Source organism: Dasypus novemcinctus, chromosome 1 (genome assembly GCF_030445035.2).
Source record: "Dasypus novemcinctus isolate mDasNov1 chromosome 1, mDasNov1.1.hap2, whole genome shotgun sequence".
In the NCBI taxonomy this organism is placed as follows: Eukaryota; Metazoa; Chordata; class Mammalia; order Cingulata; family Dasypodidae; genus Dasypus; species Dasypus novemcinctus.
The window spans coordinates 54,695,408-54,721,762 of record NC_080673.1 but is presented as its reverse complement, the minus strand read 5'-3'; the positions used below and the strand labels follow the sequence as shown (position 1 = coordinate 54,721,762).

Here is a 26,355-nt window from a genome sequence, read left to right as displayed (position 1 = left end):
TCTAATAAATTCAAGTAACATTTAACAAAGAAACTTCTCTCACATGAAGATAACAAGCCAACGGCCAGAACTGGTTTTCCATACTCAGAAAGAGTAGCTATCCCTAGTGGTTTTGTGGCCCACTGGGTGGACTGGGGGAGTTGGACTACAACGTGGACCACTGTGCATGTGCTGCAGCGGTGCTCCAGAACGTATACGCCGGGTGCAGTGGATGTGCCACAATGATGGAAGAGTTTGTTGATGTCCGAGGGGTGGCGTGGGTGGGGTGGGGGGTATATGGGGACCTCATATTTTTTTAATGTAACATTTAAAAGAAAATAAAGAAGAAAAAAAAGAGCAATGCAGTAAGACATAGTTAATGACGGATCAAATTTAGACTCCCAAGCAGCACAAGGAGTGGGCTAGACCCTGATCCTTTACCAAGAAGCGAAAGTCCTCCTGAAAACAGCAACATCCAGATTAGTACATTTGCTACATTAAACCCGCAGCAAGTATACATTCTCTGGATATTTGGCTGTTAACCATTTAACTGGTATTGTAGAATGTTTAGTGAACTACTAGCAGTTAGGACAGATTGACAAATCAAAATCAAATGTACACCACTGAGACTCATCTTTCCTTGTGGACTTAGAACTGAATCTTGACCTGGCTGCCAAGGAGAGAAAAATGTCAAGGGCAGCAAAATCTTTTTTTTTTTAAAACAAATCAATTTTATTGATATATATTAATAAACATACAATTCATCCAAAGTGCACAATCATTGGTAACTGCCATAATCACATAGTTGTATATTCATCACTTCAGTCATTATTAGAGCATTTTCATTATTTCCATACTACTAATAATCAAAAAACAGATAGACAAACAAGAAAATTTCTCATCTTGCAATCTCTCTATGCTTCCCCCACTGTAAACAGCTGCTGTTTTTGGCTATTCTATCTAAAGTACATAATCAATGGCTTTTAGTATGGTCACAATATTGTACATTTTGTTACTTCAAAAAGAAAGACTCCACACCCTTTAGCATTCCTTCTTCAGACCTACATAACCACTAATCTCCTTTCATCTTTATAAATTGATTTATATTTACATTTTATATAAATGGAATCATACAATATGTAGTATTCTGTTTGATCTCTTTCACTTAGTATGATGTGGGTTTTTTTTTTGTCTGATATTTACATTTTGTACTATTAGCTTACATTTGTTCACCTTCAAAGAAAAACGGTCTTATATATGTAACTCTACCCATATTCATATTTCACATAATATATTTAGCTCAGATTAGGGTAGTCATACAGTATTTGTCCTTTCGTATCTGGCTTGCTTCACTCAACATAGGTTCATCCATGTTGTCATGCTTCATGACTTCTTCTTACCACTGTATAACTTTGCATCATGTGTATACTCCATAATTTATCAGTTGATGGACACATGGGTTGTTTCCAACTTTGCAGCAAATGCTTTTAAATGAATTCATGCATGATGTTGGTTTTTTAAAAATATGTTATAAAGCATGAAATCCCAAGGCTTCTCTTAAAATGATTCTGTCCCCAACCAGGTTCACTAAACAGTGGTAAATGATTCCCTCAGGATACTGGTCTATGCTCCCCTTCAGAATTTACTTGTAGACTCAGGGTCTGGTACAGTCTGAGGTCTTCTGACTTAACTCCTGTTTCCATAACAGTCACCCAATTTCAGATAAACTCTCTATAAGTATTTGTTATTATAAGTCTACAATATGCTAAGGAACAGTGCTAGGTGTTGGGGACTCGTTATTATTTATTTCACAAATATTTATAGAGCATCTTATGTGCTAGGCACTGTTCCAGGGCATTCTTCCATGAACAAGACATGATTTCTGCTAGCACTCCCAGAGGTTATTGTTTCAGGTTAAAGACACATGGAACCAACACCTTTTCTCAGTCAAGCCCACCTAATGGAGTTAATGATCCCAAAGATGTTTCTGACTAGGTATCTATTATAGATGGAATCTAAGGGCTTTGACAAAGACAACCTGGTTTAACAATGCAAAAATATCGCACCTGTATACAGGCCTTAAAAACTTTTCTCTAAGTGTTGTCACCATCTATGTACTTAATTTTTTAAATAATCTTAACAAGAAGTTGTGTGTGCATATGTGTGTCGGTATGAATATCACTGTATTACACATGGAAAAGTGTCAAGGTAGTATAATACTGAGGTTAAGGTGAGTTTGGGGAAGTGGACTTGGCCCAGTGGTTAGGGCAGCCATCTACCACATGAGAGGTCTGCAGTTCAAACCCCGGGCCTCCTTGACACATGTGGAGCTGGCCCATGCGCAGTGCTGATGCACGCAAGGAGTGCCCTGCCACGCAGGGGTGTCCCCCGCGTAGGGGAGCACCACGCGCAAGGAGTGCACCCTGTAAGGAGAGCCGCCCAGCGTGAAAGAAAGTTCAGCCTGCCCAGGAATGGTGCTGCACATATGGAGAGCTGACACATAAGATGACGCAACAAAAAGAAACAGGTTCCCATGCCACTGACAACAACAGAAGCGGACAAAGAAGAACACATGCAGTAAATGGACACAGAGAGCAGACAACGGAGGGGTTGGGGGGAAAAGGGGAGAGAGATAAATAAAAAGTAAATCTTTAAAAAAAAAAGATGAGTTTGGGAGTAAGACACTTGTCTTACAGTTCTTAGCCTGTAAAATGTGGATATTTCTTTTATTTATAGGGTTGATATGAACTCTAAATTTAGCATATTAGGTATGAAACATGATCAGCTAGTTGGAGAAGGAAGTACCAGATTCTGACTTCCTGCCTAAGGTGAAGCTCAATGCTCCTTTCACTTCCTTTCCGGGGGGGGGGGGGGGGGGGGGGGGGGGGTGTACCTGAAGGTCTTCATTGTATTCCACCATGACAGATCGGAAGGCAAGGGCCAGTGGGGAGTCAATCATGTACTCTAGATTGGCTATGGCTGTCCCAGGTGAGAAATGCAACGTGTGGAAACAATATCTCCCATTCCTCAAGCAAAACACTTGGTCCACACTCTTTTGGCACTTGCTGAACAAGCGAAATGGGCAAAGACATCGTGATTAAACTGATAGTATCTTAAGTTTTCTTTCTCTAGTTTCATTTTAAGCAATCTACTTCCCAAACTCACCTTTTCTCTTTATTTTTTATCCTCCACCTACAGGCATGTCTTAGAGAATCCTATATAATGAAGTTCCAATTTTACTGTATTTTTCTTTCCAAAGTACAGGTATCATATTTGGCTAAAGTAGAAAATGTTGAGTGCTCAAATATAGTTGGTTGCCAAAAGCAATACTGCCTAAAAGAAAAAGTTTATCAAATATCAATTATTTTAAGAGAGAGCCATATGTTAAAGATTCACCAAGCGTGGAGATACACCTTGCATGTTATGGACAAAAATATATAGTAGGGGGCAAGGAAAGTTTGAAGTTGCTCACAATACCGAGAGAGAGGTGTTTTGTTTTTAATATTAGCACCTGAAAAAAGTTTAAAGATCTAAACATAAAATAGAACTGTGAAATAAATAATGCCCACTTTTCCAGATCCTTTCTGATCTTAGTTAAATGCTCATCTCTCTCATATCATACAAGATTTTCCACTTACTCTACTGCTCCCAAAGGATATATGGCTCTCCATATTTACGGCAAAATCTTTTCACATTGTGGTGAAACATTTCTTAAGAGAGGACATATTCATGGGTTGTCAAGTTTGTTCTGTGGCAAACTATTTCTTTTGAACCAGAAAGCATTTTAACATTAGCTCTTTTGCTACAGAAGACAGTTGGGCAATAGTTTCCTAGCCATTAGTCACACTGTTTATAATGCTGCCCTTGAGCATATCCTTGACATTTTTCTTGGTCTGCTTAGGAAAGTAAGACACTATGGTTAGCGATAACTTGGCCTACTTCAGATAACCTCCACGTAAATGTGACAGTTGACAAAAATGTCATTAGTGTTCAAAATGGACCATAATGTCCTCTATGGCAATAATAATTATACTTATTCAAGGTTTAAGTGTTATATAATTAAAAGCAATTCTCAAAGACTGCATGATTTCCTAGACTTCACGGAAAGCAAAACTATTGCTTTGTTTTTCTTATGAACTCAAATTAAGAAAAAGTCCTGGTAAGTACTCTTTTGATGGCCTATAATATGAAGGGGGAACGGTAATCAAGGGAGATCTAAATGTTATTCTTGAGGGTCATTCATACCCTCCCCATCTATTTACTTTCTTTTCTCTAGTAAAATAAACATGAGATTTCTTAAAACTTTTTATACTAGAAACTTCATGCAGCCTTTTTCCCATGGCAACTTAAAAAATCCCAATTATTCCTGAGCCCAGGTGCATGCCTGTTCTTGTACTCTGTGACTCAGTTTCCATAAAAGAACTTCTCTTTTTTAGTTAAACTAGTGTGAGTTAGGATTGTATTATTTAATTAAGAAGCATTTTTACCAGTCACTATGTTACACAACTCTAAGGGGTACTATTCATATAACAGTCTACATCTGAGCTGTCTAAGAAATTAGGAAATAAACTGAAATTAATTAAAATTAAATAATATTAAAAATTCAGTCATATTAACCACATTTCAAATATTCAGTAGCCATATGGGCCTAATGATTACCAAAATACCACAGACAGAACATTTTTTCATTGCAGAAAGTTCTTTTGGACAGCCCTGATCTTCATAAATGGCTCCCCATGGAGTTATCCATGGCACAAATAAGATGCAAATTCACACGACAGTTATATTCCCAAGGCTGAGCACAAGGCCTGACATACAGTATTTACTGTTCTGAGAAAATGTTTATTAAAGGTATATTTTTGGGGTGCTGGCATATTTGATTCTGCAATGTGAGAGAGAGGATTGCTGAAGCACAAAGCCCCCAAGAGGCTGGACCAAGGAGCAGTTCAAGAGGAGATCAGCCCTGCTATATGCCTGATAGCTTACAGCTGAACTTGGGAAGAGCTGAACTTGGGAAGAGAGTGGTACAGTGGAGACTGATATAGGAGGCCCAGAAAATGACAAGTCCTATGCCTGGTTGCTCACAGCTGAGCTCCAAGAGACGGTAGGTTCTGGAAGGGAAGGCAGAGACCTCCACAGAGATTAGCAGCCATCTTGCTTCACCACATGGCAACACCAGGATCAATAGTGGCTGATTTGGGTGAGGAAGCACCTTTTATGGTAACTTGAGTTGGACTTTTCACAGCCTTGGAATTGTGAGCTTTTACCCCAAATAAATACCCCTTATAAAAGCCAAAAGAAAAGGTATATTTTGTTTGTAATTAAGGCTATCAGATTCCAGAATTTCAAGAGTTATAAAACTTCGTTAGCCTTAGAGATGTGAATTTTAAGTGTTTAGTGGAAAGCACCTTGAACTGAGTTGATACCTGACTTCTTGTTCAATACTATTATGTGACAGTATTAGTTTTCTATTGCTGCTGTAACAAGTGACCTCAAACTTTATGGCTTAAACAGTGCAAATTCTTCATCTTAACGGTTCTGTAGGTGAAGTGTGCTAAAATCAAGATGCCAGTAAGGCCGCATTTCTATGTGGAGCCTCTTTGGGGACAATTTGTTTTCTTATCTTTTCCAGTTTCTAGAGACTGCCCTCATCCTTGGCTCTTGGCCTCTTTCCAACTTCAAAGCTAGCAATGGCTGGTTGAATCTTTCTCATATAACATCACTCTGTACACTCTTGTGCCTCCCACTTCCACTTTAAGGACCCTTGAGATTACACTGGGCCCAACAAGATAATCCAGTATAATCTTCCCATCTCAATGCTGTCTGATTAGCAACCTTAATTTTCTTTTGCCATGTAACCTAACATAGTAATAGCCTCTGGAGGGTAGGATGTGGACATCTTTGGGGTGTGTGTGTGAGAGAGAGAGAGAGAAAAATCATTATGCCTACCATATTGGTGTTAGGAAAATCACTTTTTAAAAAATGAAACTTTTTACTTTGAAATATTTTATACAGAGAATATACCCTTATGGACCCTCCAAATACCCAGATTCACCAATTTTAAGGTTTTGCCACATTTGCTTTTCAGTCTACCTATCCATCCATCAATCTATCAACCCAACTGCCTGTCCATCTTTCAATCCATTTTCTGAACACGAGTGTAGCCTGTATACACCACGTGCCTTGAAAATTTAATACTGCCATGTACATTTTCTAACAACAAGGCTATTTACTTATGTATTACCTTTTGTGCAATTACCAAATTCAATAAATTTAATACTGATATGTTTACCATCTATATTCTAGTGTTTTCCTATGTCCCAATAATGTCCTTGTTATGTTTTACTTTTTTTTCCCCCAAAAAGATGTTTTAAAACACATGGAAAAGATGGGAAGCAGCTGTGGCTCAAACAGTTGGGCTCCCATCTACCATATGGGAGGCCCTGGGTTTGCATTTCAGGGTCTCCTTGTGAAGGCAAGCTGGCCCGTGTGCCGCGGAGAGCTGATGGCCTGTGCGCCGCAGAGAGCTGATGCAGCAAGATGACACAACAAAGGGAGACAAGCAGACACAGAAAAAATGCAGTGAATGGACACAGAGAACAGAGAGCAAAAAACAAGCTGCAAGGGGGGGAGGGAATAAATAAATAAAATATTAAAAATAAATAAAAACACATGAAAAAGAAACACAAAGAAAGGAGCCAATATAGTCTTTCCCCATAATATGCTTCTTTTGTCCAAGTTTTTAGGTGATGCTCATTCTTTTCTGTATTTATCAACAAATAGGTTACTTTACAGACCAGAGAAGAGAGAAATCATAGTTATTTCATTTACATTTCCCATACCTTTGGGGCCAGCAAGGAAAAAAAACAAGGAGTAAGCAGACCAATCTTTCCACTTCCCACTGGCTCATGTGTGGAATAGTAAGAACTCAAACCAATCTTTCAAGTCTCTACTTTGAGTAGATGAAAATACTCTAGGACATACCCATGACTTCTCACTTGCCACAGATTTCCAAAGAGTCCAACAAGTAAAACTGAGCACAGGCCTAATTACTCCTGAGAGAACAAGGTGGGTGGGGTGTATACTGATACATGGTCTAGTTACTTCGAGGGTTTATAAGACCAGCAAGGGAAGATTTCTCTTCCCCTGGAGGAGAAAGATGTTAACCCCATGACACGGTCACCATGTTTCCTCATACTTGAGAAGAACTTTCTCCTATTTACCGATGTGGTAATGTCACCATATGATAAAATGCTGTTTCTTTATGGAGAAAGGAAAGCTAGAACCCCCAAAATGAATTGGTTTCGCTATGCTTAAAAATTAGTATTACAAAGCGGTAGGGGTAGGGGAAGATAAAGAAAGACTAATTTCTTTTTTCATTTTATAGGCTGGGACATAAGTGAATATAACAGTACTTTTCTATCCAATCACCTATTCTAGCCCATTTAAATTTCCTAAAGTTTAATAGAACAGGGAAGCTGACCTGAACTGAATTCAACACTCTGGAAAATAATATCCTTTTGAGCTTTTTCTCTTCCCTAGTTAGAGCCTGTCTAGGATCATGTACTGCTTTTAGTACTATTTTTTAAGCCGCTCTAGACAAATCACTCTTCATCTCTGGTTTTTGCATTTGTAAAATTATGAGATTGGTTGATATGACTCCAAGGTCCTTTCCAGCTCTAACAGCTAGCACTCTGTGACAGTTTTAGATTATTTAAGAACTCCCAAAAAGGTAAGGATTATGTTTGTAAACTGGTCTGTTCCTCCGGGCATGAGACTATTTGATTGTATTAGATTCTGCTAAGATGTCTTTGATTAAATTATACTAAGATTACAGCTTTGATTCTACCACTTCAGTACGTTGCAACTCGGGTTAAGTCCCTGCCACCTTGGTGGGCTGATACAAATGCATACTCACTCAGGAAGACACAGAAGATACACAGGAAGAGAGAGAGAGCATGCCACAGACACAGCAGAAGAGAGAACTTTGATGCTGCAACCCTGGGAAGAGATGAGCCATTTCCTTGATAGTTTCCAGCTGAGCCTGGAAAGAAACAAGCCCTATGCTAGCCTGTAGCTGAGAGACAGGAAGGCTGACCCCTCGCAGAGATCACGTGCCATCTTACTTCAACATGTGGCACCTGACTTGGGTGAGAAAGTACCTCTTATGGTACCTTGAGTTGGACTCATTAGGGCCTTGTAACTGTAAGCTTTTACCCAAATAAATACCCTTTATAAAAGGCAACATTTATTGCTGGTGGGAATGAAGAACGGTACAGCCACTGTGGGAGAGAGTTTGGCAGTTCCTCAGAAAGTTAAGCATAGAATTACCATATGACCAGGTGATCCCGCTACTAGATATATACCCAGAACTGAAAGCAGGAACTCAAAACAAATATTGCCGACTGATATTCTGCCTAAATATGGATGCAACCCATGGCCATCAACCAATGAATGAACAAAACCTTGAGGACATTAGGCTCAATGAAATAATCCAGACACAAAAGGACAAATATTGTATAATCTCACTGATATGAAATAATTATAATAAGCAAATTCATTGTGTCAAAAACTAGATATAGGTTACCAGGAGTCAGAGTGCAGGTACTGAATGGGGAGGTAATGCTTGTGTTGCATAGAGTTTCTATTTGGCTTGATGGAAAAGTTTTTGGTGGTGGATGGTAGTGATTTTGTTAGAACATTTTGGATATCATTAACTGCACTGAATTATACATTTGAATTGGTTAAAGAGGAAATTTTAGGTTGTATATATGTTACTAGAATAAAATTTTTTTTTTAAAAGTCAGATTTCTGATACTCTGAATCAGCACACCTTGGCTGACTAATACACACGCTAAACCAATAATACTGCTACCAATATCTGGTCTTTCACTGAATTTGGATTCAGTAATTATTCTGAAACAATATAACTCTAAATACATATTCAAATGTGACTTCCAAAGATACTGGGCCTCAAATTCCCCAGAATAAGTGTTTAGAATAAGGCAGAGACTAAAACACACAAGAAAAAAATTATAAGGTAATCTACTTTCCCATTTAACATCAGAAGTGAAATATAAAGGATGTATTTTTATAGTACAATATACTGTTTAAATTACAAATTAATGAAATGACATGTATGTAAGTTTTTATTGACTCACTAAAAAGGGTTTTGATGAGGGAAAAATAAAGTTTATTTTAACATTTTAGTGTTTAAAACCTCCCACCCCTAAACCCTTTTTAAACAATCAGGTTTGTTGAATAGCCAGAATTAGCAGCTATGTACAATAGATACAGAGAGAGATTAAGAGGTGAAGAATTTTCTAGTTTGTTCTGTTTATTATTATTGAAATTGAAATCATGAAAATGTTGTAATAATGATTAAAGTGATAAATGAACAACTATGTGATTACACCAAATAGCACTGAGTGCACACTTTGGATGAACTGTATGTTTTATCAATATTTTATCAATATTTATCAAATAAACTTGATTTGTTGGGGGAAAAAATGGATTTGCTAAACTATTGGATGAAATTCAAATTAGCAAAAAAAGGAACAACAGACTTGGCACTGCCATATTGAGTAAAAAACATTATCTAACTGTAAATCCTCCAACTTCAATGCAATGGGGTCAGAAGAAACTAAAGAATAGATGTTTTGTCTGGAAATTAAAAGTTGATATATATTCATAACAAGTTTTCTTATCCTGGTCTCAATGTCTAATGACCCTGCCATCAGGTGGTAACAATAATCAATGTCCTAAAAAAATCACTCCAAGTATTCAACATTAGGTAGCAGGTTGAACTTAGACTGAAGTTTCTGTTTATTAATTACATTTTCCAACTTGTAGATTTAAACCAGTTTTCCACACTGAAATACTTCTAACAACATACCTTAGAATTGGTATTTTCTATAAGTTGTCACAGTATGCATTATCTGAAAAATAGATACTTTCCTTTTTTCATTTAATGATGCAACACACAAATGTTGACTGTATATTCACATACAACTTTTTCATTTACATTTACAATGCAAAAGATTGGCGAACACAGAGGAACTGCTGTAATCATTACACGGAGCATACCTACAATGAACAGGAAAAAACAAACAATATAGGATTAGCCAGAAGAAATATTAAAATTAGACCACTCTAAATAAAGAATTCACTTCAGAGCAGCAGAAAATATCTAGAAAACAAATCCCCAAAGACTATCAGTCCCTCATTTAAGTTTTTTTGTTTTATACATTTTTTTCCCTTAAGATGTATTTCTCTCCCCCCCCCCCCCCATTGTCTGCTTTCTGTGTCCATTTGCTATGTATTCTTCTGCGTCCACTTGCATTCTTGTCAATGACACTGGGAATCTGTGTCTTTGTTGCATCATCTTGCTGCGTCAGCTCTCCACGTGTGCAGTGCCACTCCTAGGCAGGCTACACATTTTTTTGTGCAGGGTGGCTCTCCTTGCAGGGCACACTCCTTGCATGTGGGGCTCCCCTATGCAGGGGACACCCCTGCATTGCATGGCACTCCTTGCGCACATCAGCACTGCATGTGGGCCAGCTCACCACACGGGTCAGGAGGGCCTGGGTTTGAACTCTGGACCTCCTACATGGTAGACTGATGCTCTATCAGTTGAGCCAAATCCGCTACCCTTATTTAAGTTTTAACAAGAAATATTTTCTTGAACCACTGAAGAGTAGCAAAACCATTTGGTTTTGATTTAATTGCTTATTTCATTTTTATTTCTTGATTTGCAGATAGTGAACTGGACAAGGTGATAATCAATGGAAAGAAAGAAGCAAAAGGTTTGGATAATCAAACACTACAGAGCTGAATTTGAGAAAGTATACATTAGTGACCACTGTGTTTATTATGCAGCAGATATAATTTATTGAGTTTAGTCAATCTAACCCATGAAAGTTGAGATTTATGAGTGACTTTTCACTTTACAGAAGGATTTAATTACAGGAATTCTTCAAAAGTCAGAAATACACCCAATACATAAAAATATAAGCTCTTTATTTTGGATCACAGACCATGCAGAATATGCTATCCTTTTTTTTTTTTTTTTAAGATTTATTTCTCTCCTGTTCCCCCCCATTGTCTGCTCTGTGTCCATTCGCTGTTATATTCTTCTGTGTCCACCTGCATTCTTGTCAGTGGCACCAGGAATCTGTATCTCTTTTGTTGCATCATCTTGCTGCGTCACCTCTCCGTGCGTGCAGTGCCACTCTTGGGCAGGCTGCGTTTTTTTTTTTGCACAGGACGGCTCTCTTGTGGGGCTCCCCTACGCGGGGGACACCCCTGCATGGCATGGCACTCCATATACACATCAGCACTGTGTGTGGGCCAGCTCACCACACGAGTCAGGAGGCCCTGAGTTTGAACCCTGGACCTCCCATATAGTAGGCGGATGCTCTATCAGTTGAGCCAAATCGGCTTTCCTAGAATATGCTATCTTGTTTGCAGTTAGATTTTACCTGGAATTCTCCAATTGGGTACTAGTTAAAGTGACAACCATAGTGACATGGTCATGCAGATAAAAAGTTCAATCTTCTGTTCTTATACATTCATTCATCCAACAAATATTAAACTCTTAAATGGGCCAGGCATCAGGTGAATTGCTGAGAATATGATGATTAATAAAATTACACAAAGTTACTGCCCTCATGGAATCAAGTGTGGGATATGTCAAATATTAAGAAATACACATACAAATAATTAAAACTTGTCACAAGGACTATGAAGGCAAGGTGCAAAGCACTACTATATTTAAGAAAATAATATGATTTTGGTTTTCATTCTCAGACACAACTCCCTTTGTGTTTGCAAACATCTACCGAGAGTAATGATCAAAAATGATTATGCTAAAGATGCTTAGGAGCTGAAGTATTAAAAATTAATAAATTGCCACAAAAAGGAATATGGATGTTAGAAAGTATAAACCTAATAAAATGATAAACCAAAATACAAGACCTAAAAAGAGGTTAAATAAACTCTATTACCTTTTCATTTTATAAAATCATATACTCACTATGTTAGTATTTCAAAGTTTATTCCAACCCATTTCTTCTTTTATACTCCAAAACATCTTCATTATGTTGGTTGATGAGCTAGAAGTAAATAACAGTTAAAATTAGAAATGTAACCTATGGGGGAGGCATATTTTTTGCAAAGAGAAATAAGGATAGACTAAAATACTTAGAACTATTCTTGTTATTAAAAAAAAAAAAAAAAGGCTAAAAGACCCTAAAGTCCAAAAACCACGAATGGTATAGACTTGTTCATAATAATCTGACATGTTAAATTTGAAATGGCAACCCTTAAAAGTTTGGATTCAACTTCTGCCAAATAAATTTTTATTCAGTGGGTAATAAATGTAATGGAATGCCTTATCACAAAGGGGTTAAATTAACATACAACACAGCAGAACTTGGTTATTAAATGGTATCCAGGCCAGGTATATTTCTAACCTTAGAAGTGTAATGCTGTGAATAAATGACCAACCCCATTTCCCAAATAAATGTATATTAATTAGATGTCATGGAAGGCAACTTCCTTTTTAGAACCACCACCTGACAGAATATGCAACTCCAGTGATGGTTGATGTAAGATGACATTTACTGCAATCTAAGATCCAGTTTTAACCATTAGTGTCCTTAGCAGCAATCAAGTCTCTTTTTAGGAGAAAACCTTAATTCAAGTCAAGAATGCTTAAAATTTCACTATAACAAACATTATTAAAAATTACTAGTTACTATTGTCAGGTTGCAAGTGTTTTCAATATCTCTTACTCTGTCCCACATCAAAGGTCTGAAACGCTTTAAATAGAAAATCCAAAATAAATGCACTATGTGTTGGAAGTAGGGGGGCAGTGGGAGAAGCCCCAAAGTCATTAGATACAAAACAAAAATTTTAAATGCTAATGTACACACTTTTTAAAAAAGAGGCAGTGTTTCACAGTGGTCTACAGGGCCGGCTCTGAAGTCAGTATGAATTGGATTCAGTAAAGTCAGATCTCCAAGCTTGTTTCTTATCCCGTAAAAGGGCAATAACAGAATCTACCACACAGTCCTGAAGAATTTTACACGTAAAGCATCTGACATACGGTAAAGATACAAACATAATAAAGGGTGCTCCACATGAAGTACAATTTCCAACAATGTATTTAATACAAACATAAAAACTTAATGTTTTTGAAGTATAATGAGATTTAATTTGGTATAATTTTTCATTGCTGATTTGTTCCTATGACGTGTGAAAAAGGGCCTCCATAAAAACCCAACCAGCCTCAACCTTCATTAAGAAATAAAGTAAAGGATAATTAGCATTTAGTAAAATTGCCATTCCTCACAATACCACACTAAGGAACAATTAATGACAGGAATTTCAGCCTCATCATATTTTTTTCATCCCATTGAAATCTTAATGTTTCTTGGGATTACTTCCTTTATGGAGAAATGCTGGCAATTACATAAACATTCAGTTTTGTGGGTAGCCTGCTCGTGACGCACCAACAGCAATATTCAATTTCACATTGCCTGTATTCCTTCTGCCTTTCTTCTTCATTCGGCACACCTCTTCTAAAGATTTAAGAGTCAAGTACTTACATAGCCCCACAGAAAGATGGTGGTGCCGAAGGTCAAGCCAACTTTCAGCCAGTCAGGACTGCTGTGCGGCGGCTCCCGAACGTAGAACTTTGACCGCGCTGAAGCTGAAACGCGACACGAGTGTTTAAATGTTACGGTGATTCATAGAGGTAAAAACCCCACATTTATATGTGTATTATCGCATTTAATTCTTCCTTCAACGGCCAAGGAAAGAAAGGCTAAAGAGATCAATGAACTCGTCCAGGGCCACCCGCAGAGCGAGGCCGGTCTTCCCAGCCCTCCAGGACATCTTCACCGCGACCCTCAGGCGCCGCCAGGAACGCGAGGGCAGGCGATGCCTGCGGACGGTCTCCCCTCTCGCGTCTGCTAGACCCCGCAGTGTGTGATGACTGGGGTGGGAAAACTCAAGTCCATTCGCCGAGGTCAAGAAGGGTCGGCGCTTGGTAGTGGGTCAGGGTGAGGGGGAGCGGAGTCTGGGCCGGCGGAGGTCACTGCAGGGCAAATCCGGGCCGCAGCCTCCCCCGACCCCGCTTCCGTCGGGACCAGGCTCGCCCTGGACGGGACAGGAGACGGGTGGGCCGGGGCGGGGAGGGTTGTCAGGTAGGCCCGCGCGAGGAGAGACACTCACAACCGCTAGGGAACCGGGCCAGGGCCAGCAGCTTGGAGTAAGGACGCAACAACGCGGACGGCGCCATCTTGCCGGGCCGGGCTCCGCCTCCCTCCCCGCCCCAACCCTTCACCCCGCGTCCCCCTGTCCCCGCCTCGGGAGCCGCGGCCTGAGCTAGACCCAGCGCCCCCTGGCGAGCAGAAGGTCGCACTTGCGGGCTCCACAGCCGCCACCCTCGGTGGCGTGTTAACTCTGTGAGTAGAGATTATAGCCAGATAACTCAGCTGCCCTGGCTTGGGTCTTCTGTATTTAGAAAGGAAGTGATTAAAAGAAAAACAAGGGGAATGGAGGTAGCTCAAGCGGTTGTGTGCCTACTTCGCACATAAGAGGTCCTGGGTTCAATCCCCAGTACCTCGTCTGTACGCTTGTTTCACACCTCCTCCCTTATGGGCACACTTCAAGAGGTGTGTTAAAATCTCCCCACATTGACCAGAACACCAAAAACAGTTCGATTTGTTGAATAATAACTAGCTTTTGACTGAGTTCTGTGTCCCTGGTAGTGTGCATTAACACATTATGTATTTTACATGCATTGTCTCATTTCGTCTTCACAACTACCACATGACATGTTGTGTTTATTTTCCTCAATTTACAGCTCTGGCTCAAAGAAATCAAGCTACTCATGCATTATAATTTATATTTGTAAAGACATCTTACAGTTTCCAAAGTTGTTTAGAGGCATGATCATAGAGAAGCCTCACAATCCTGAGAGGAAGAGAAAATGGTGTTAAAAAGTCAAAATGGGGGAAGTGGATGTGGCACCTGCCTACCACATGGAGGTCCTGGATTTGGTTTCTGTGTGCCTCCTAAAGAAGATGAGCCAGACAGCTAGCTGACCCTGTGGACTGGCACCACAAGCTAATGTAACAAGGTGATACAACGAAGAGACATAGGAAAAAACATAATAAGAGACTCAACAAACCGGGAGTGGAGGTGGCTCAATCCATTAGGCATCTCCCTTGCACATGGTAGGTCCAGGGTTTGGTTTCCATGTGGAGCAGACAGTGAGTGCAAACAATGAGGGAGATGGGAGGAGGGAACAAGGGGAGAAATAAATAAATAAAACAAATCTTTTTAAAAAGTATTAAAAAAAAAGTCAAAGGGTCTTGACCTGACGAAGATTCACACAGTGGTGAGATGGGATTCTGATAGGTCTTCTGCTCCCAGAACTAGTGATCCTCATCAGCCTACCTGTGCCTGGACCGTTCCTGAAGCCACATGGTGTAACAAGCAGATTTCAAAGTGCCAAGTTCAAAGCATCAGTCCCACTCACCAGTTTTGAGTTGTATGATTTTTAGGCAGATTGCTAAACTTCTCTATGCCTGTTTTACATATGTAATAAAAAACCTATTTTATAGGATTTGTTGGGAAGTTTAAAATATGTCTGGTGGTAGCAAACAATGTTTTTGCCTATCAAAGACATAATTGCATAATTATATTTTTGAGCATTCAGTTTTCAATTTTGTCTCTGTTAAAAATATATATAGATAAGAGAGATAATAAATCTTAATCCTTTAAAATTAAAGCCATTTTGGTTAATTTTAAAAGCAAAATAAATGTTAGCAATTCTCCCCCTCCCCTAATATCTTTTAGCAATGTTATGTAAAATGTTTTTTTAACCCAAAATTACCAACCAAAGAATAAAATAAGTGTACTATGCCTTCTGGCTCATTTTTACCTGCAACTGTTGGCTACATGGATTACTAACTTGTGAGTCACTTTTTAGTTTTGTAACCTAGTTTTGAGCTTCCAGGACTCATGTTCAAGTAAGCAAACCACCCAACTAATGTGCTGAGTCAGTGGTTGGTTCCCAGCTTCTTATTCATTCAGCAACAAGTAAGTTATATATCTTTCCTACACCATCCCTTGCAAGCGTGTCCTGACAAAGCTTTTGCTAGTATCCAACGAGTTGGAACAGAAGCCATGTTTAGTCAACAGCAAATTACTAATTTCAGTATTGCTGTTAGGAAAGATTGTTTTGTTCTTTTTCTGAGTTTTGGTCTCTATATCTTTTAATAGTGTATATTTTGGGAAAGTGATGAAGTATAAGTGCATTTCTCTCAGTATGTTAGAGCTGATTGGAACGCTATACTTGGAATGGGCAACTATAAGTGAAGGTGAAACTCCATCTTTGAAAGAATCTTGCTGGAGCAATTCTAGCCGGGAGCTAATAGCTAAGATAGTTGGTAGAAGTTGCTTCATGACATTCATTTAAGTATTGCTAAGATACTTAATGCTAAGGACTTATTTATGACCCAGGCAAAGGAAGAGGACAAATTTTAACTCCAAATTTTCCCACTGGGATCTCTTACTCAACTCACATCTCCCAGGGAGGTTTAAAGAACAAGAGTTGAAAACAGTATATTATCTATGTAAATTTTTAAAAAAGTAAAACTACTACATGTATCACTTACTGATTTTTAATGTATGAGAATACTACCAATCAAATTCAGGATTCTGGAGAGGGATGGAACTTCTGATATACTTGCAAGTTTTTATTTGGAAAAAGAAAAGACCAGACACAATAGCAAATGTAAACATTTGCTAAATCTGGGTGGCTAAAACGTAGCCTTCTTTTATATTGTTTTTCTACAACATTTAAATATTTAATAATTAAGATGTAAAAGTGTCAATAGAGAACATTTTGCACACGTATGAAGTTCAGTTTTCAGTGGAGAAATTACACTCTTGTAGAATTAAATTTTGGGGGAGGCATTTTGACAATTGTGACATGCAAATACATAGAAAAAGATGAATGAATTAAGAATTATCATCATCATCATATGGCCTTAAATATATTAACTTCCTGCATAGTTGTTATTCACAGCACAACTCAAGTTGAACAGGATCTCCATTTGTCAAATAGTGGCGATCAGAATAGACCTTTTATTGAGTTCAGGCTATCAATTCCCTAGATTGTGGTCAGAATGATGTTATCTGTGAGTGCATTTTAACTAGGATATGGATCAGATAAATGTTGAATCAGATTAGTATTGACTGAGTCCTAAAAATTACTATTTGTTTCTCAGCGAAAAAGAAAGTAACATTTGCCAAACTATATTACTGGTTCATCAAATCATTTACTCAGCTTCTGGTGGAAACTACAATTTGTTTCAAAGATCATAAATTCGCTGTAAATTGTATATTATTTACAGGAGAAATTCAGAAAACCATAGCAAACTATATTGGTTTAGGGATTTGGGGATATAAAGCCAGAGATTTGGAAACCTGAGCTAGCTAAGCTAAAATTAACACGTTTTGGAAAAATTTTCTATCATTTAATAGTTCAGATACCTTTGATTGAAAGACCTCTTGGAGGTGGTGAAGTTTAAAGATTATTACTACATAACTGTTTTTATAAGTTCTAAAGTTGTTCTTAATTTTTAAAAATTAAGGTTAAGAAAAGCTGGCCATATTCCAAAACTCAACCAGGATTTCTGTAAATACATTTTTAAAAATCACAGAATTAAGGAACATTCCAGGATTTGAATGGCACAACCTCATCTATATGATCCAAGCGAAGGGAGATGGCATTTGAAATAATAGCTAGAAAATCCAGATTTTAGTACCAGATATTTCCACTGGGAAAGGTCTATTCAATTCACAGCACCCACCGACGGTTAAAGAGCAAAACCATATAAAAAATTTAAAACTACACGTAAATTTTTTACAAAGCAAAACCACATTGATTCATGATGCAAAGAATGTTACAGGTCAAATTGATCCGGAGAGAGATCATCAAAAACCAAGGGTAAAATAATTGGCTCACATGACATGAAAAAGTCATGTAGCAACGGAATGCTATTTTGATAAAAAACGTTTTACTGTTGGTGGTTAATGAAATGACATATACACATTGCTTAGTAGAATCAGAGTGGGAGATATCTTATTCGGTATCGAATCTGAACTTGGCCACTGCAACCATTCTCTCTCGTGACCTTGCCAGCTATTTTATTCATCGGTTTCTAAGGTTTGAGCATTTCTGGTGATGGAGAGTTCCAACGAGTCACAATATTAAGCACTAGCTTAAGGCCAGCTCCAGGGGAGCCAGTAACCCTGAACTCTCCACTGTCCCAAGGTGCCTCATACACTGTCAACTCTGCACAGTATGGATTCAAATATGAAATAAAACCACATACACTTTAATCTTCAGACGCTCTTGGCAGATCAAACATGACACATCAGATCTGGCTAACTACCTCAGCAGGCTTTTCTTAAGCAATATTCGCCATATTACTCATACCCCTTTCAGGTCTATTTAATTGGCCAATCTTTTTCACGCTCTTCAAACTCTATTAAGCCCCTAGCCTCAGTATCTGTTCGAAGATTCCACTACGGAGAAGTCGTCTCCATTTCCACACCGCCTCTGCTTAATTAGGCACTTTCTCTACGAACAACCACAGCACTTCTTTAATAACTGCACGTTTGCACTTAAGACTCACGCTCTTATCACACAGTCTGGGAGAGTCAACCGATGAATGAAAGGCTATCCTAGCAGAAAAGTGCAAAAAGCTCTTTTTTTTTTTTTACTCTTAGAGAAAGCCCATTTTTGATGCAGAGGTTGTTGGAAGCTAAGTCGACCACTTTCCCCTAGCTATCCCGGCGCTTCTAAGCCCTCAACTGGAAAAAGACCGGCGAAAGCAACCACCACTCTCACGGCCTCACCAGCCCGCTAGCTTCCAAGTTTCCCGGCATGCTCCTGGACAGAAGAGGTGGGGAAAGGAGGTCACCGCGCCTGCGTGCTCGGAGGTGTGACCCGGGTGGGAAAGCCCTCTACGTCCGCCATTTTGGCTGCTCTGTCGGTCTGTTCAGTTACCACGTGAACCGCCGACGGAGACCCGGGAGGTGGGGGGAGGTGGCGGCAGCGTTAAGTGAGAAAGGGAAAAAAGACAACGAGGGCAAGAGGGCGACGCGGCGTACACCCGAGGCCTGGTGTTGGCGGCAGGTCGGGGTATTCAAAGCTGATATCAGCCAGGGAACGGCGGCGGCGGTCGGACAAACACTGACCGAGCCGGGTGGTGGAGGGAGCAGCGGGAGGAGCCGGAACGATGCCGGCCGTGAGCCTCCCGCCCAAGGAGAACGCGCTCTTCAAGCGGATCTTAGTAAGTTGAGACTCCGAGCAAGCAGCGGGGACGATTTAACCCGTACCCGGGCCTGTCAGCCCTAACCGCGGTCTGGAGGGCACCGAGCCACCCCCGCCCGGGACAGTGCTTTCGTACTCATAGTCAGGCCGAATGCTCTCCCTTGTCTTCTCTCTTTAGCTCCCCTTTCGGCCCTTGCACCCGGGACCGCAGGCTTCCCCCTGCTTTCCCCACGCTTCGGAGGCCCTGGTTCCGGAGTAGGCCCGTCCTGCCGGCTTCTAGACCGCAGTTTACTTCCAGCGAGCGAAGCGAGGGGAGGCCCGACCTTTAGGTGGGAGGCGGGCAACACGGGCAGGAGTCGCAGCCCGGATAGTAAGGGAACCCTGACGGCAGGCCTGGGTGGCACCCGTGAGGAACAGGTGGTGCCGATTCAGCACGGCTCATTCATTGCCTCAGCGCGGCTCTCCCTCAGTCGTCCGTCCCTCCCTCTCCCTCTCTTGGGATTCACCTGTCGCCTCCGGTCCCGGGCCACTGAATGACCTGGAAAAAGGGAGGAAAGAGGGAGTTCATTTGGAGAAAGGAAGTTCTCTAAACAGCCACCTTCTTGTAATCAGTTGCAAATTTGAGCCTGCAGTTCACCGGCCTCTTGTTACACTTTTCTGCAGTAGGGAAGAGGCACTTATTTCTTAGTTTCGGAGCGGGAAACAGCCCCACCCCATCACTCCTCTCCTCGGGAGGTGGGACCCACTGGAGGGGGCGGTCCAGTGGGAAGTGAAAAGTTAGGAGCCTTTAGTTGAGGCACAGAGTTTTCTTTTATACTTACGTGTGTTACACTAATGCGAAAACTTAAAAGCAGAGAAAAGATACAAGAACTTTTGAGATGGAGCTTGTTGACGTTAGCTGAAACTCAGTTATTCCTTACATTTCAAATGTGTGCAGCTTGCATTTTTTAAAACCACGTAAATGCAGTGATATTTGGAAGACAGTTTAAATTGCAAAGTTTGACTCGTAGCCTTGGCTCTGTAATTAATACATTGTAGCACGTTTTTGTTTGGCATTTATTGTGTGGGTTGCCTTTTTTCCTGCAAACATTTATGAAAGAATTAACTTTTTACTCAACTTATAACTTGTTAAATTTGGGTATCTGTATGAGATTATTAGTTTTTTTCTCTTGCAATTATAATTTATTTCACTTGCTTGAAAAGTTGAAGTATCTCCTGGAACCCAGTTTTTCTAGAAATAAGAAAAAATAATCTGTGTTGAACCAGCTTTGATATTACAAAAATACTCATATAGCTTACAGATTTAGTCAGTTCATGTTGAAAAGCATTTTGGATGGTTACATCCAATACCATATAATTCTTTATCACTTGGAATCCTTATTGCTGCTTTTTAATTTTAAGACTAATTGGAGTGTCTGTGGTACTATAGCCTAGTTTTACTGGAGCAATTTATTTCTTTTTAAACTTTTTAAAAGACTAATCTGTAAGTAGGACTATAACTTAATTTTAGGATAGCCATTTATCTTTAACCCCACCTCCAACTCTTGTATTTTGAAGAAGTTCAAGCTGAAAAAACAGATGAGTACAAGGAGTAGTTAACATTTTGTTATATTTCATATTTGCTTTCTCTCCCCAAATATATAAAATATTTAAAACTAAGTTGGAGACATAAATACTGCGTCTCTACTTTAGCAACCATCTCCTGAAAACAAGGAATTCTGTATAATCATAATACCATTGTTATTCCTAATTTTTCTTATATAATATCCAGTTCATATTCAGCTTTTCCCATTTGTTACTGGGAACATTCTGAGATTGTAAATTCACATGTGGCTGTAAGAAATAAGATCCCTTGCAACCTTTACTCAGTTTACCCCAGTGTTAATGCCTTGCAAAACTCTAGGTCAGTATCAATATTGATAGTTTACCAGTCTTACTCAGATTGCCTCAGTTTTACTTGTTCTCATGTGTGTGTTGTTTAGTTCTGTGCATTGTTATCACAAGTGTAGATGCCGTACCACCTCTAGAGGCAAGATGCCCAATGGTTCCATCAGCCCAACAGGAGGAGATCAGCCCAACAGGAGGAGATCTCTCCTGTTGCCCTTTTAGAACCACACCCACCTCCTTCCCATCCCTTTTCCCCCCAGCCTCTGGCAACCACCAGTCTGTTCTCTATTTCTATTGTTTTGTCATGTCAAGACTGTTATATAAAAGGAATAAAACTGTAGAACTTTTTAGGGGATTTCTTTTTCTTACTCGGCATAATTTCCTTGAGATTCATCCAAGTTGTTGTGTGTGGACAGTAGTTTTGTTCCTTTTTATTACTGAGTAGAATTTCATGGTTTGAATGTACCACCATTTGTTTTAACCATTCATAGAAGAGTAATTTTTGATCCAGCATCTCAAACAATGTTTTTTTGGTGGTGATAGTTGGAGGAGCAAAGTCTTTTAAGGTTATCGCCAATATCAGTGCTGAAGGATTTATTGTGATAAGATGTATGCAAAAGTTTTAGAAATGTGAGAAATGTGAAAACCACTAAATGAAAGAAAGTGAAAGAAGAGTAAAGGGGATATAATGTCCTTATTTTCTTAACGTTATAAATGAAGAAAATATTCCTAAACCCAAAGGAGAGTTAGTATTTGCTTTTTTTGAAATTACTCCTGTATTTTCAGCTTTTATAGTTTTAGTTCCTTTGTTTTTAGGCTTCTTCCTCTCCCCAATTGGGTGGTCCCAATAAAGGAAAACTTAGACACAGTCTAAAGTGTTGTAATCAAATGTTGCTAGGTTGGTAACTTGTTGAATTATATCAGCAGCCTTCAGATTTTGAACGGCTACTTTGTTAGTGGTACCATAAATTAGTTTGAATTTTTTAAAAATTTTGAGACCTCAATTTCAAAATAATGAAATGTTTTTGCCTTAATTTTTCAATAAAACTTGGTTTACACATTAGTTTGCAAAAAATTGAGAGTTTCTGCAATGAATTTGCCTGGCTTGAGCAAGTTAATCTAAAATTCAGTTTTGTTGCCTACTTGATTCTTCCTTTTATTGTCATGTTACTGTAAGCTTTTTCTGACTACAGTATTGTCATAAATTGGTCAAAATGTCTTCAGGTTTCTTGTCCATAATATGTTGAGAAAGGGGGAATGAATTTTATAGGATGTATTTTGTATAAAAGTTTAATTTAAAGATGAATTAAACAATGTTTTGTTTGTAATTACACTCTATTTAACAATTTTGAAAACTAAGTCATTAGAAAATTATGGACTTTACCTACTCTTGATGTTATTTGTTCATTTAAATTGAAGGTTCTTTTTTAAAAATATTTTTATTGAAGTATATCATTCACATACATAAACAGTAAGTGTATAGTAAAAGTTGTGAACTTGTAAAATAAACATATATAACATCATACAAGGGTTCCTTACATCATCCCTCCACCAACACCTTGCATTGTTTTGATACGTTTGTTACAAACTATGCAAGAGCATCATCAAAATATTACTACCAACTATAGTCCATATCTTACATTTGGTGTATTTTCTCCCCAACCCACCCTATTATTTTTTTTAAAGCAAACCAATTTTATTGATACATATTAATAAAGCATACAATTTATCCAAAGTGTGCAATCAGTGGTATTTGGTATAATCACATCGTTATGTGTTTATCACTTCAATCATTATTAAACCATTTTCATTATTTCAATAAAAATAATAAATAACGGACAAACAAGAAAATTCCTCTCCTCTCAAGTTCTCTGTTTCCCTTGCTGTATATAGCTGCTATTTATGGCTATTCTTGCACAATTTTCTATTTGTTTATTAAGCGGTTTTATTGAGATATATTTACATATCATATGATCTACCCAAAGTATATAATCAATGGCTTTTTATCCAGCTGTTAAAAGAACTTTATTATAAAATAAATAGAAAAATAGAGTGAAAGAAATTATAAATTTTAAAAGAGAGTGCAAGGCCAGGTTAGATTTAATATAATCAATTATAAGAAATAGTATAACATCAAACATTTATAAATATAAATAATTCAAATATAGAAATTATGATATGATTCTTATATTTATGTTAAAACTCTGACTATTGGACATAATCTCTAAGAATGAAATAAGTTATTGGTTTAGTTATTTAATTTCTATTTGGGCCCTAATTCTGTCTGGATAATCAAATTCCTATTTGGGAATTCTTCATATCAGGGGTTCTTAATGTTTCTTGTTCCATGGACCCCTTTGCCAGTCAGGTGAAAACCATGGACCCCTTACTATGTTCATACTATACTGTGTTATTTAATAAATATATCACACCCGCACCAACACATTCCCCACAAAAATAATGTTTTTTTGAATTTTCAGTTCAGGCTAATGAACCTCCTGAATTCATTCCACGAACCCCTGGTTAAGAACCCCTGATTTAAATAGTTAGAGGATTGTTTATGAAATGCACACCTTTTAAGATTTTAGCCCACTCTGAAAGTTGGACATATCCTAATGACTTGAAGTCAAGTATTGCAAGTTTGGTGACTCTTGCTGCTGCTTGCTACTTTTCTCTCTCCATATGCTAATGTAAGTTATAAGAAAAACTCACTTTTATTAAGTTGGGAGCACTTTACATCCTTAATATGTTTTTGAACTTTTGTCTGAATGATTATATTGTTTAGTCGTAAGTTTAAAGGACAGAATTTTCCTTTCTAGAAAAATAGGAGAGGAAGTTACAAAGCATGATGATAATATTTATGATTTGCTGAAAACCTACCAGTTGGTAGGCCCTGCCCTAGATGCTTTAAGTAGCACTGTACTGTAGAACTTTCTGTGATGATAGAAATGTTCTTTTACCTTTTCTGTTCAATATGATAGCATTAGCAGATGTGCTTTTTGCATATATGAAATATGGCTAGTGCAATTGAACTTTTAATTTTAATTAATTTAAATATAAATTCAAATAGCCATCTGTGATGAGTAGCCACCATTTGGACATTGTACATTTTAGAGTTCTTTTTCCTTCGTTCTCAAAACTTTTCATGTGGAAACAGAGATTAAGGTTAAGTAACGTGCTTATACCAAAGAGTCAGGGATCAAACATTGTTTTTTTCCAGTGGCACTTACAAACCCCACCTGCCTAGTGTCTGTTTATTTATTTGTTTGTTTATTTATTTATCTCTCTTGTGGGGCTGTATAGGAGAAAGGAGTTCTTTGTTAGGTAGAAGAATTGTAATGTTTGTTAGGTTGCTGTTTTACAGTTAGTGATAGGTTAGATTTAGTTGTAGGTAGAAGTAAGATTTGTTAACAAGTAGGTTTCCATATACATATGGATGGTCTGCTGATTTTAACTAAATTTCTTTATGATAGAATTCTAGTTTTATAGCTGAAGGTGCACAGTAACTTGAAATTTGTTTTAATAGATTTTTGCTTGTACTCTTGGTGTTTAAAATATTTTTAAAAATTGGAAACAAGATTTTACCTGATGTGAAATTGCTTCTCTTCTGTACACAGTAACTACTCAAATGCTTAAATTAGAATAAATTTCTTTTTAAAAGTATACTAGAAAACAAAATGCAATTTTGCCATAATGTAAGTATATTGTAACTTACAAAAATCACATAGTACTTTGGTTAAAAATCTAGTGGGTACAAAATTTTGATGATATGTAAATTCTCTGTCATTTTTTGTTTGCTTGCCTTTTTTTTTTAAGATTTTATTTATTTATTTCTCTCCCCTTTCCCCCCCACACTGGTTGTCTGTTCTCTGTGTCAATTTGCTGCGTCTTCTTTGTCCGCTTCTGTTGTTGCGTCATCTTGTTGTGTCAGCTTTCCGTGTGTGCGGCACCATTCATGGGCAGGCTGCACTTTCTTTTGCGCTGGGCGGCTCTCCTTACAGGGTGCACTTCTTGTGTGTGGGGCTCCCCTACCCGGTGTGGCACAGCACTCCTTGCGCATATCAGCACTGCGCATGGGCCAGTTGCACAGGGTCAAGGAGTCCCGGGGTTTGAACCGCGGACCTCCCAGGTGGCAGACCGATGCCGTAACCACTGGGCCAAGTCCGCCCCCTGTTTGCTAGATTTTTTAACTTCTGTGCTAAATCCTTTCTGGAATGAGGTATGAATGAACCAGTATATATATGTTTTATTTTCAATTTAAATTGACAGAACATTTTTTTAATACTTTATTGTGCTAGAGACCTAGAAATACGTTTTAAAAGGATTCTTTGGGGTCAAGAGAGTAGGTTAAAAAAAATACCTAATATTTGGAGTATTAGGGTGTTCTGGAAATAAAATGAGTGACCACAGTTTAGTTTTCAATAGTAGTAGACAACACTGTATTTATAGGAAAATCATAACCTTAGTAGATAACTGAATTTAATGTTCAATTCTGCAGGTATTTCAAAACTTTGCACTCCTTCTAGGTCATTATTGGGGCTCACATAAAGTTTGAAGAGTTCCATCCCAACTATGGTTTTGAATCACTGGACAATTTGCCTCTGGACAGCTCCCAGATAAGCAGATATGATGTTCTCTGTCATCAGAGGACTAGAAAGCTACTGGCCCACTGGCTCAGTTGAAGAGTGTATCTCTCTTTAGTGTGCGTTCTTATTTCCTATATTTCTACTTGCAGAAATGCAGTTTCAGACAAAGCATTGATTCAAATATGCCTTTGTTCATAAGAGCATTTTTGACTATAAAAAGCTAGGTCATATAAGGGATCATGTGTAAAGGGCTGTTTGTTCAGAATTTTTTCTTCTGATACCTGCATTGCTCACTTTCTTATTTCTTTTAGGACTCTGCTCAGTTGTCTTCAAAATGTTTAGAGGCCTTTTATGAAATAGAAGTCCTCCCCAACCTCTTTATTTTTCTTCCCTGCTTTGTTTTTCTCTATCACTTATCACCATCTGATATATAATATATTCACATATATATTTGTTTATCACATGTCTTCAGTTAAAATGTACGCCTCATGAAGGTGGGGGCTTTATTCTCTTTAACTGCAGAATCTTCCTTGAAACCATTGA

The 26,355-nt window shown here is 38.4% G+C and overlaps 2 protein-coding genes, 1 long non-coding RNA gene and 1 other non-coding gene across 5 annotated transcripts in view; 1 reads left to right on the top strand and 3 right to left on the bottom strand.

The window, feature by feature from the left end:
- Positions 1-1,091: 1,091 nt before the first annotated feature.
- Positions 1,092-3,312, bottom strand: LOC139438872 (uncharacterized). The gene is made up of 2 exons (XR_011648613.1): positions 3,145-3,312; positions 1,092-3,044 (listed from the first exon to the last, which is right to left on the bottom strand). It is a non-coding gene; the product is annotated as an uncharacterized lncRNA (long non-coding RNA).
- Positions 3,313-7,358: 4,046 nt separating this feature from the next.
- Positions 7,359-7,487, bottom strand: LOC111758782 (small nucleolar RNA SNORA36 family). The gene has a single exon (XR_002792939.1). It is a non-coding gene; the product is annotated as a small nucleolar RNA SNORA36 family (small nucleolar RNA).
- A 1,809-nt stretch (positions 7,488-9,296) lies between these two features.
- Positions 9,297-18,961, bottom strand: NDUFC1 (NADH:ubiquinone oxidoreductase subunit C1). The gene is made up of 4 exons (XM_004471955.4): positions 14,218-18,961; positions 13,590-13,693; positions 12,014-12,092; positions 9,297-10,065 (listed from the first exon to the last, which is right to left on the bottom strand). Exons 1-3 carry the CDS (start codon positions 14,282-14,284, stop codon positions 12,033-12,035), a joined length of 231 nt encoding a protein of 76 aa, XP_004472012.1. The 5' UTR covers positions 14,285-18,961; the 3' UTR covers positions 9,297-10,065; positions 12,014-12,032.
- A 46-nt stretch (positions 18,962-19,007) lies between these two features.
- The window catches only part of NAA15 (N-alpha-acetyltransferase 15, NatA auxiliary subunit), a 105,928-nt gene continuing 98,580 nt past the window's right edge, over positions 19,008-26,355 (top strand). For both annotated transcript variants that reach the window (XM_058289533.2, XM_058289527.1), the window contains exon 1: positions 19,008-19,358. In XM_058289533.2, coding sequence (XP_058145516.1) covers positions 19,305-19,358 — 54 coding nt within the window. In that variant the 5' untranslated portion in view covers positions 19,008-19,304. The remainder of the gene's footprint in view (positions 19,359-26,355) is intronic.

Excerpts from the sequence above, each read along its gene's own strand:
- NDUFC1 (XM_004471955.4), bottom strand. The coding sequence starts at position 14,284 with ATGGCGCCGTCCGCGTTGTTGCGTCCTTACTCCAAGCTGCTGGCCCTG. Across the intron at positions 13,694-14,217 it reads GGCCCGGTTCCCTAGCGGTT|CTTCAGCGCGGTCAAAGTTC; the intron begins GTGAGTGTCTCT and ends GTCGCGTTTCAG. Across the intron at positions 12,093-13,589 it reads CCATCTTTCTGTGGGGCTAT|CTCATCAACCAACATAATGA; the intron begins GTAAGTACTTGA and ends ATTTACTTCTAG.